At 33.7% G+C, this 12,453-nt stretch overlaps 1 protein-coding gene across 12 annotated transcripts in view; it reads right to left on the minus strand.

The window, feature by feature from the left end:
* The window catches only part of DGKB (diacylglycerol kinase beta), a 1,170,055-nt gene that overhangs the window by 289,184 nt on the left and 868,418 nt on the right, over window positions 1–12,453 (minus strand). For all 12 annotated transcript variants that reach the window (XM_081537636.1, XM_081537628.1, XM_081537635.1 and 9 more), the window contains one exon: window positions 8,255–8,345. In XM_081537636.1, the coding sequence (XP_081393762.1) occupies window positions 8,255–8,345 (91 nt within the window). The remainder of the gene's footprint in view (window positions 1–8,254; window positions 8,346–12,453) is intronic.

Raw genomic sequence — 12,453 nt, forward strand, 5'->3', positions numbered from 1 at the left:
GTTCCTAGGAGAGCCGGACAATGTTCTTACATAAATGCCTATTTATTAATAATTTGTTTCCACTAGTTCTTGACCCCAGGCTACCTTCCTCTGTTGGCTTTAACACTGTGTTGATTAGCCTGGAAATTTCCAGAGCTGGTTCTGATGGAGACCAGGAGTTGTAGCATACCAGTTGAGTGCATGGAAATAAAAGCTGAGGTGAAGGCTATGAAATATAAACAAGTTATAATACTGTGTCAGATAATATTTTCATCCACTTGGAAGATTTACGATTTTTAAAAAGGTAGCTACAGAGGAAAAGAATTTAAAAGCTAACAGCCTCAGTGAGTCAATAAATCCTGAATATTTTTATTACGTTGAAGAAAGGTCATTAACATATAGTGCTCTGGGAGCCATTTGCAGAGTGCAAGGTTGTCAGGCCACTGTCCACTCATTTCAGTTTTGAAACGGAAGATCTTATTCTAGAGACAAATTTACCAAAAAGAAAAGGAAATGGTTTACATTCTTCTTCAAATATATTTTAATCCTAGATTATAAATATACCATGCACCATACTACATAGAAGTGTTAAAGACAAATTTTTGTATGTGATTTTAGTGTTTGAGATTCAGTTAACAAGTATTCAAAACATGTGAAGAACTTTGAAGAGCAGTAAGTGTGCATAATAAATCTGATGAGATATGATTAATGATAAACTGTAAATATTTTTTCATGGTGAGTTTAATTCTGTGCCCAGTTCAGATAAAAATTGCTCATAATTTTACTTAATAAAACATAAAACATTGCTTTGTTCATTGTTTAAAATGGCATGGTGTAAAATGACTTAAATAAACCTGATTTTTAAAAGAGTTTCTGCAAAGTTATAGGTAATTCATAGGACAGAATTACTGTTACAGAAAACTACAGCAGCAAACCTACAAGTTCAAATAGACACATACATATAAGTGACTCAACGGGACTTCTGATATTTGAAGGCTGCGGTACTCTGTATTTCACCAGTGATTAAGCTCCGTATCTTCTGTAATGCATTTTAAAAGTATCCACAAAACACACTGTAAAATAGGAACTCAGAATGCCTTTTAGGTAATTTTAGTATTAGCCAGTATCCTGGTGATGGTGATAAAAGTGCTGATTACAGATAATCGCATAGTTTTTTACAGTGGGATGGGAGACAGCAGGCAAAGGAGAGGAAGATGGAAGCACACCTGCATATCTGGAAAACAGGAATATTTGAAACTGGTACCATGTACGCACACACACAGCTGCTGAACACGTTGATAATAACAATAGTACTTTGGGTTCAAGATATCAAGCATTAGCTATAAATATTAGCATAAAACCACTTTAATTTTACATGTTTCTCTTTTTAGGAGATTCTGTGAAAGTCAGAAATTATAGTTGGGATATTAAATTTCTCACTAAAAGCTATTAAAAATAACTTCTGGTAAATATAGAAATTTCACCTGTTGCTTACCTTTTACCTGTCTCACTTCTTCCTCACCCTCCTCAGTAAGAAAATATAAAATATATTTATCTTAGTGAAATGCTAACACTGTCTGACCCCCCACCACATTTCTTATTCTTTCCTGGAATAAGGAGGTATTTTTTTGTTTGTTTGCTTTGGACTTAATGCATTCAATTTTTGTTTCCTGTGATCATCTTGGTTGAGGTCCATATTTCACCGTTTCCCTTCATTTTTTCTTCTAGAATTGCATTGCCAAAAAAAACAAAAACACCTGCACAGCTTTGGAAGCGAGGGAAGATCTTTTGACTGTTCTTATCACATATGTGAGCGCACACACACATACACACACATGTGCACACATACAGAAAGAGGGCAAGAGATACTTTTGGAAGTGATGAGATGTTAATGGCTTTGATTATGATAATTCCATGGTATTTCTTTTCTCCAAATTCATCAGGTTATCTACATTAAATAGGTATAGCTTTATGGACGTCAACTATGGCTTATAAAGGGTTTAAGAAAGAATGTTCATCCACAAGTTTTATTTCTCCCACTCCAAGATAGTCTTTTGGAAGGGGAAGGCTGGGCTCAGGTTCTCTGAGTATATGCTGAGATATCATCCAGGATGATTTTGATATATGGGGCATAGACAAAACTGTGAAAATCTGCCTTACCGCCTTTAATAATTGTGCTTTCTGGGTTACTGGTCAATCAGAATCTTGTCTTTCTAATTCTGCTAATTAACTTTGTGTCCCTGACACACTCTTGCAATTTGTTAATTCTTGAACTCATTTAGGTTGTATGGAAATGTCTAAGTTTTAAGTCTTAATCATTAAGCCAAAGCTCAGGATTGGAGGATGGAAGTTTTGGCCTTAAAATATACCATCCTCCCAAGTCTCACCAAATACCAAAAGACTGAAATACTTTGGAGAATGGGGCATTTTATTCTCTCATGAACCTTGCCGGTACAAAGAGTAAATTCAAAATTCATGAACTTTATGAGCTTCAATCCCAGTTGACCACATGAGTATGTTAGTTACATATACATGCTCCAGATAGTTTAATACAAATGTTGCTTTTAATATATTACCTTGTAAATTTAAACTATATATTTATTTTTTTTATTTCTTTGTATTTTGTTATGAAGTTAGAAGATAACTGAAACTCATCAAGTTAAAAATTTCACCTTTGTTAAATCTCTTTCACTGTATTTGAGCAAACTCCAAGAGACAGTGAAGGAAAGGGAAGCCTGGTGTGCTGCAGTCCATTGGGTTGCAGAGTCGGACACGACTTAGTGACTGAACAACAAAAATATATATGTGTGTGTGTTTGTGTGTATGTCTATTCATTCTCCAATTGATTTGTTTCCTTAGATTTAAATATTTTGGCAGCAAGCAATACAATGCCTGTTGTTTTTTTTAAATTATGAAATAAAATGCTCATATGTGTCTCTGCAGTAGAGAAACAATAGAATCTCTTTAAATGAAAGGATTTGGGGGAAGACTAAATCAGGTAACGGATATGCATTGCTTAGCACCAAGCATGAGGTATACTTAATAATTGATAAATCTTAACTATAATCATTATCAACTATTATTGTTCAGTCAGTCGTGTCCGACTCTGCAACCCCATGGACTGCAGCACACCCTATTGCCCCTTGATATTAATATTATTCTAAATATTCACCTTCTTTGGGGAAAAAAGAGCTTCCTAAATAAAAGAGAGATGTGAAATAAAGGGTCACACAGCAAATGGTTTGTTTTGAAGAAGCTGTCATTAAAATATATATCTATTACTTGAGGTACTCTTGTACTGAAGTGCTTTTATTCTGTTATATATTTTCAAACCATAGTTGGTATAATTTTAGGCCAAACAGGAAGCAAGAGCAAGCAGAATCAAATTTACAAATTGCTGTTTTTATTATATTTAATTAGGAAGTAACCTTGAGGGTACAAAGGCGTATATTCTGCTAATATGATAGACTGGATTCATTAAAAAGTGAGTAGAGAAGCAGATTTTACATCACCATCCATACACACAAACACACACACAAACTGAGTTTTAGAAGTAAGATAAATTCATACAAATTATAACAGTATTTCAAGATACACAACAATAGAATGAGGAGTGCACAGCGCTGGCTCTGACTTAATAAATGCTACCCTAGTGGTGGCTAGAATAAGGCAGTAAATGTAGAGCTGGGAAGCCAGACTTGGAGGACATGTAGAAACCCGACCCTAAAGAGTTCTTCTCAAGATGTAAAGCTTGGTGGAACAAAATCACTGAATCTTATCACTTGTAATGTTAAAATCAATGATGTTTTCCCTACTTATTTTCATCACATGTCTTTTTCTATATGATACAAACTTTTCCTTGAACATTTTTCACTTTGTGACAAATATAATACTATATGATAGATTGATGTGTTTTCTTTTTAGAAATTAAGACTTTATTTTTTAGAGAATTTTAAAGCTTATGGCAAAATTGAGGGGAAGGTATAGATATTTCCTGTATACTTCATGTTCCCACAATTGCATCGCCTCTCCCACTATCATCATCCCCTATCAGAGTGGTACATTGTTACAACTGATGAACCTACCTCAACACTTCATAATCACCCAAAGTTTATAGTTTCCATTTGGGTTCACTCTTGGTATACATTCTATGGCTTTGAAAAAATGTATAATGACATGTAGTCATCATCACTATATCACATAGAGTATTTTTATTGCCCTAAAAATCTTCTGTGCTTTGCCTGTTCCTCCCTCCCTCCTCCTTAATTGGCAATTACTGATCTTTTACTGTCTTCATAGTTTTATCTTTTCCAGAATATCTATGCATCATACAGCATATAGCTTTTTCACAGTGACTTCTTTCACTTAGGAAAATGCATTTAAATTTCCTTCATGTCTTTTCAGTTTGGTAGCTTTTCAGCACTGAATAATATTCTATTGTCTGGATATACCACAACTTATTTTTCCGTTCATCTGCTGAAGGACCTCTTGTTTGCCTCCAAGTTCTGACAATTATTAAATAAGTTGTTATTAATATCCATGTGCATGTTTTTGTGTGTACATACGTTTTTAACTCCTCTGGGTAAGTACTAAAGAGTATGGTTGCTGGATCATGTGGTAAAGGCATGTTTAGCATTGTAAGAAACTTCCAAACTCTCTTCCAAAGTGGCTGTACCACTTTGCATTCCCACTAGAAATGATTTAGACCCCCTATTGCTCCATATCCTCACCAGCTTTTGGTTTTAGCAATATCCTAATAGGTGTGTAGCAGTATTTCACTGTTGTTTTAATTTGCATTTTCCTTAAGAAATGTGATGTGGAGTGTCATTTCACCTGCTAATTTGTCGTCTGTGTATCTCCTTGAGTGAGGTATCAGTTAAAGTCTTTGGCCCAGTTTTCAAAAGGGTTGTTTATTTTCTTATTGTTGAATTGTAGGGGTTCTCTGTATGTTTTGAATATACAAAGTTCTTTATCAAATATGTCTTTTGCAAATATTATTTCTTAGTCTGTGACTTGTATCTCATTCTTCTGACACTGTCTTTCAAAAACCAGAAGTTTTTAATTTCAGTGAAGTCTGGCTTATCAATTATTTCTTTCTTGTTTTGTGCCTTTGGTGTTGTATCTAAAAGGCATCATTATATCCAAGGCCATTTAGATTTCCTCCTATGTTATCTTCTAGAAGCTTCAGAGTTTTGCATTTTACATTTAGCTCTATGATCCATTTTCAGTGATTTTTATTAAAGGTGAAGGCCTGTGAAGAGGTTTTTTTTTTTTTTTTTTTTTGCCTGTGATTTCCAGTCATCTCAGCACTATTTGTTTAAAACCTTTCTCTTCTCCATTGTATTGGCTTTCTTCATTTGTCAAAGAAAAGATGATTATATTTATGGTATATATTTCTGAGTTCTACAATCTGTTCCTTGTTTTGTCTGTTCTTTCACCAACATCACACTGTTTTGATTACTTTATAGTAAGCCCAGGACTGATCTCCTTTAGGATGGACTGGTTGGATCTCCTTGCAGTCCAAGGGACTCTCAAGAGTCTTCTCCAACACCCAAGTTTAAAAGCATCAATTCTCCTGTGCTCAGCTTTCTTTATAGTCCAACTCTCACATCCATACATGACCACTGGAAAAATCATAGCCATGACTAGACGGACCTTTGTTCGCAAAGTAATGTCTCTGCTTTTTAATATGCTGTCTAGGTTGGTCATAACTTTCCTTCCAAGGAGTAAGTGTCTTTTAATTTCATGGATGCAATCACCATCTGCAGTGATTTTGGAGCCCAGAAAAATAAAGTCAGCCACTGTTTCCACTGTTTCCTCATCTATTTGCCATGAAGTGATGGGACCAGATGCCATGATCTTAGTTTTCTGAATGTTGAGCTTTAAGCCAACTTTTTCACTCTCCTCCTTCACTTTCATCAAGAGGCTCCTTAGTTCTTCACTTTCTGCCATAAGGGTGGTGTCATCTGCATATCTGAGGTTATTGATATTTCTCCTGGCAATCTTGATTCCAGCTTGTGTTTCTTCCAGCCCAGTGTTTCTCATGATGTACTCTTCATATAAGTTAAATAAGTAGGGTGACAATATACAGCCTTCATGTACTCCTTTTCCTATTTGGAGCCAGTCTGTTGTTCCGTGTCCAGTTCTAACTGTTGCTTCCTGACCTGCATACAGATTTCTCAAGAGACAGGTCAGGTGGTCTGGTATTACCATCTCTTTCAGAATTTTCCACAGTTTATTGTGATCCACACAGTCAAAGGCTTTGGCATAGTCAATAAAGCAGAAATAGATTGCAAGGACTGATGTTGAAGCTGAAACTCCAATACTTTGGCCACCTCATGTGAAGGGTTGACTCATTGGAAAAGACCCTGATGCTGGGAAGGATTGGGGGCAGGAGAAAAAGGGGATGACAGAGGATGAGATGGTTGGATGGCATCACCGACTCAATGGACATGGGTTTGGGTGCACTCCGGGAGTTGGTAACGGACAGGGAGGCCTGGCATGCTGTGGTTCATGGGGTCACAAAGAGTCGGACACGACTGAGTGACTGAACTGAACTGAACTGAAGTCTTAAAGACAGACAGTGTCAGTGTTCCAACTTTGTTCTCCTTCAATATTGTTTTGGCTATTTGGGTCTTTTGACTCTCCAGATAAATTTTAGAATCGGTTTGCTGATATTCCCAGAATAATTTGCTGGAATTTTGGGGTTGCATTTAATGTTTAGCTCAAGTTGAGAAGAACTGACATCACTACCATAGTGAGTTTACCTAACCATGAAAATGAGGTATCTCTCTAAGATAATTTCATTTCAATCCATGTTCAGTCTATGTTTAATCTATGTTCAGTGGTAGGTGTAGGTAAAGAGAAGTGCAAGAGGTTTCACAGTATTTACCCTACATTCAACCAAAAGCCACACTTCAATTTTTTCTTTTTCATTTTTCCCTTTTGTTACAGATTTTCTTTAAGCAACAGTTTTTGAGGGCAGAAATACTTAAAATCTACCATATAATGATTTTTTAAATAATGAATTTCTAAGGTAAAGGGAGATTCTTATAAATATATATGCACATATAGCTATATAAGTATATATATAACATATACACACATTTATCATCACAAATAGCAATCACAGAAAGTCCATGTTGAGCCCCAATCCTTCACCTTTTGTGATAATAATCCTTTTCAGGATTATGGGCTGATTCAGTCATGAAGGGCCTTTCCCGCACCATGACAATCAATTCTACCTGTAATACTTTGATTTATTTATCAATCATGATAAAGAAAAAGTCCAAAGAGATATAGTCTGAATTAGTACCACTTTTGCTGTTATTATTATTAACAGTAAATTAGAAAGCTGGGATAATGAAGAACCTAGCCAGATGATCATATTTCTCTGTGGTCCCTAACTACTTTTGTCCACCAAACTTATTACCTGAAAAGTTGCCACTAAAGATTTAGGTCTCAGGCTGACAATTTGTTTCTTTTTAAAATGAAAAGTGTTAAAGCCAATACTTCTCAATTCACATAAACTAGTCATTAGGCATCCTTGTTTCATGATTCCGTTCATTTCATTTGTCTTTACAACTTATCAAAACTTAACTTTTCCTTTTTCTTTAACCCTTAAAAATCTCTAAGTAAAACTAAGTCATTTTCTATTATAACTTGTCTCCAAAATTTTTAGTCCTACAATGTATCTAACTTTGATAGACATATTTGCTCCAAAACTTTTTAAAGTCTATCTTTTCTTGGTATCTTCGCTCTCTTTCTTGACTTTTTCACTTTCTACAAATGTAATGGGGAAATGGCAACCTCAGGAACTGAGAAAACCTAGCTAATGAATGGGAATGGAAAAGTATATTTTTTAACCTTTATTCATGAAAGTAAGTACAATTTTAGTGAGCTGTATTTTTAAAGGTTATATGATATTGAGACCTAAAAATAATATGTTTTTTTCATGTATTCTGCAATTTTTTTCTTTCCCTTCAAGTACTTTCTTTTATCTTACAGCTTTCTGTCCATACTATATCTGGTGATATCTACAGTTGTTTCCACCTCTCATTCTTTTATGCTGTATTAAACAATGCATACTCACACTTAACTTTACATTAGTATTTCAGATAGTGCTAGATTTTCAATGAGTGACAGAAGTGACATTTTAGAATACTAGGTAAAGCTATATGGATTGCTAAAATTCTAACTTCTTCCATGGGTTATCACAACAAATTAATAAACTTAAGCCATTTCATAGAATTATAAAGAGAATTCATTTTCTTACTTCTATTTCTACAGATTCATGTAGCTTCTTGCAGGTGGCTGAGAAAGTTTCAGATGTGCCAAACTCAAAATACCAAAATTTGTTCTTCATTCTGAAAAAGGAAAGGAACAAGCAGCTTAGGCAATTATTAATAACAGAAGGGATTTTTTAAATGGGGTAGACATGTCTTGTATTATGAGTGACAGAAAAGGTGTGAGGACATGTACCATCCATTATGTAAAAAATGCTCACATAATTTTCAAAGTTTAAGTGCTATTGTCAAATTATGTGATTGTCCTGGAGGGGATTATAGGGATGTGTTGATCTGACAGATTCAAGTATATCTTTGCCTTTTCTATAATAGTGGTTGCTCAGATTTTAAAATATGGTTTTAGTGCTTATGATTTGTAGCTAGTTCTTAGACATCTTATTTGAGACCAGCCATTCTGTAATCATAAAGAGAGAGAGAGAAAAAAATGTCTTAGACTTTTCATGAGATCTTTTTTTTTTCCTTTTTCAGGAAACTGAACTTAAATATGCTCAATTTTTCTAGACGGCTATGCATTGACTAGAAATTATCAGGATTGGAAAACATATTAAAAAGGAAAAAATAGTTATCCACAGGATAAAATTTAGCATTTTTTAGATAACTATCAATTATCATTTAAAGATACTATCCTCTGTTACATGAATGACAGTGGGAAATTATGATACAGCCTGAAAGCACTAAAGCAGTAATAACAATATTATATCAGCATAACAAAGTTGCAAATAAAATATAGTTTTAAATTATTACAGTATTTAATCTGGAATTAAGATATTCAAAATTTATTTTCTCCCAGAAATCAGTGACCATATCTTTGTTTCTTTGTACAAGTAATTAAATTAATGATCATTTAAAGTAATTGTACAAAGGATGACTAGATTTTTATATTATCAAGTACTGGATCTAAAAATTAATTCTCACAAAAAGCTGCAGTTTTTAATTATACATAGTCTAACACACTGTCATGCCCGCAATTAGAAGAAAATACAGGAAAAATGAGATATATGTTTTCACACATGAAGGCAAAACAAAAGAAAATTTTTATAATGACATTCAAATGTCTCTACAACAGCAAATTATTTTTTTCTTTATAAACACTAACATGTACTTTTCACATTAGAATGTAAAACATTTCGACAATTAAAAAGGCACTTGGCAAGGACCTTACTATTTAAAGCAAATACTATTACTTGTTATAAAAAATGACATGGAGTGCTTATTGTTATGCTGTGTTGTACAGAGTTCTCTGATATTAAATTATGAATTATAAAAATAATCTTATCTATCTAGACACATTCAATAATATTTAGTTTCATACAAGGTTTTATTTGCTTACAAAACTTTCACTTGCCCTTCTTGCATTAATCACCATATTAAGGCTGATAATCTGAAAACCAAGATGAGTTTCAGAGGATTCTAGCACTATGAATTATCATTCTTTTTCTTGAGAATGTCTTCCTTGGATATGGCCTGATTTAATATGTCTGAGTAGATAGAAATATATGATAACTAGTTAGAAAAAACAATGGCAAACATTTAACAGTAAGACCTGTGGGTCTAGGCCTACATTTACATTTATGTTAAATTAATAAAAACAGTCTACTTTATAGAATAAATGTAGTTTTACAATTTTACACATTGGCTGAAGCTTAGGAAAATTAAAAAAATTTTCCTCTTAATGCATCATTATCATAAAAAGATATCATTCAATAAATTGATAGAAAGATATTGTTCAGTATGAAATAGTCTCTAGACAATCTTAGAATAATATTTGTATATGTTTTATGACCGTTTGTAATTGTCTTTCTACATTCAACAAGTTTTCCAATAATACTTTTCTGTTGACCTTTTATCCAGACCTTCCTGGATTCATTTATTGATCACTCATGCAATCAACAACTTTCAGTGAGAACGTTCACTTCCATATTCTGTGTTTATCCTAAAGATACAACTATGAACATGATTATCTTTGTCTCTAAGGAGCACAGAATGTTTAAGGTTATGGGCATATAAAATAATTAAAAAGCTAATTCTCTAAATTAAATATGACCGAAATATTGTGAAAAAACACTTTGGTGAATCTAATGCTTTTACCTCAAGGGTCCAGAAAGCTTTAGAAGAGAGGAAGGTGACATCATAATGGATAAGCAGAAGGCAAACAGGATGAAAGTGAGACAAGTTCTGGGGCAGGTTTTTAAGAGTGCAGTGTGACCTTGGGGGTAGGGATGGGAGGAGGGAGGGAGGCTCAAGAAGAAGGGGATATATATACACTTATGACTGATTCCTGTTGTTGTATGGCAGAAACCAACACAACATTGTAAAGCAATTACCCTCCAAATTGAAGAAAAAAAAAAAGCATGCAGAATGACTTAAAGAGATTGCTAAGCGAAGGCTAACTAGGGGTATGCCAAGTTAAGGGGTTTAGACTTGATATTACAGATTCATAGGATGCTATAGAAGTCTGTTAGCACTGGAGGGATGTGGCCAGTCCTGTTATATGGATAAAATAAAACTCACAGAAATGAATAAGTGAGCGGTAATGTCGAACTGTTGGTGCTATGGACAGAAATGTGGTAACTGGAAGAGCACAAGTGAAAAATAATTGAAGGCCTAAACCAAGGGGCAAGGAAAATGGAAGAAGAGACTCAATTTAAGAGACATAAATGAGGATGTGTCAATACTAATTGGTAGTATTAGATAACGCTGATTTCTGCCATACCTGGATTATCTCTGGAGGCATATGTGGGGATATCAAAGTATTACTCCAGAAAAAAAAAAGGGGGGGATATGAGTTTATGAGTTTATATTTTGACAGGTTTGGTGATATTTTCAAACTTCACCGTATTGAAGTTTGAAAATTATATATATGACTTCCAATTGCATGTATATGATTACTCCCAATTTTTTTGCCAAATTTCTTCATAGCTTAACCAGGATGATGAGGAGCTTGTATAAGCTAACCAAGATATACTTACTTTAGCAAACACATCACAAGAAACAGAAATTCTGATAATTTACATTCAGTCTTTATTCACCATATTAGTTAGCATTACTGCTCATGTGCAAAAGCTGCTTTAAATTCTCCATTATTACAACTATTTTATGTTTCACTTAGATAAATATATGGAGGCAATAAAAAGCACATAGGATCAGATTCCACATGACAAATTAAAAGCTGTTAAATTTTATTTTTTCAACCAAACTGGTTCTTAGGTTGTAGAAATGCAAAAAGCACATTTAAGCATGTATGCTATTTATTTTTACGGCTCACATTAGAAAATGATCCAAATAATTCAAACTCAAATTTGTCAGAGGAAACATATAGCTTTGGTATTGAAGAACAAGGTAACAGGACATTTAACCCACTGTGAAATGTTCACACCACAGTCAAATTTATTGTGTCCTTAGACAAGTTTCGTGATTACAGGTATGATGACATATATCCTCCAAAAAAAAGTTATTCATACTATTATAATTTTAAGCTGTTAATATATTAAATCCTATTTCAATGAATTTAATTGTAAGTCTACAGCCTTCAGTTTAATATTTAAAGTGCTTGGCTACCAGATGTTCAGGTAAAAATGAAATTAGTATTCATTTGCCAGGCATTTTTTTTTCTTACTACCAGTAATTTTGCTTCTTTTACACAGTCTCAGGAAAATGTGAACTATCAGAGATATTGCTCAGACTAACAATTATTCTCGTCACGATGAAATTTAGGTAATATTTAGTTCTACAAGTTTTGTTCAAATAGGCATTTTAATTTCTAGCAGTATATTTAACCTTAGAACTTGTCTTCCTGGTTTACAATTTTTTTTTTTAACTTTTGTCTGCTAAGTAATGATAATGTAGCAAACATAAAACAAGCAAAACATGAACTGCCAGTGCAATTCCCAAAAAAGAATATCAAAGAACCTAATTAGATATGAAGCTCACTTTAACAAAGATACAACATAAAAAGGGTGAAATTGCCTCATTTACCTTACTGCAGCAAGCTCTAAAGTCATAAACACACAAAAAGTTTTAATTCAGTCAAATTACTCTCATATATTTTTTTTCTCTCACAGGTGTGCATCTTTTTTTTTTTTTTCCATGTATTTAGTGGTGATGTAGGAGATACTGGAAGACCGTTTATATACGTGTAAAACTGAAGTCTTCTAATAGACACCTGAAT

Source organism: Giraffa tippelskirchi, chromosome 10, assembly GCF_054371585.1.
Source record: "Giraffa tippelskirchi isolate mGirTip1 chromosome 10, T2T-mGirTip1v1.2.pri, whole genome shotgun sequence".
NCBI classification, from domain to species: domain Eukaryota; kingdom Metazoa; phylum Chordata; class Mammalia; order Artiodactyla; family Giraffidae; genus Giraffa; species Giraffa tippelskirchi.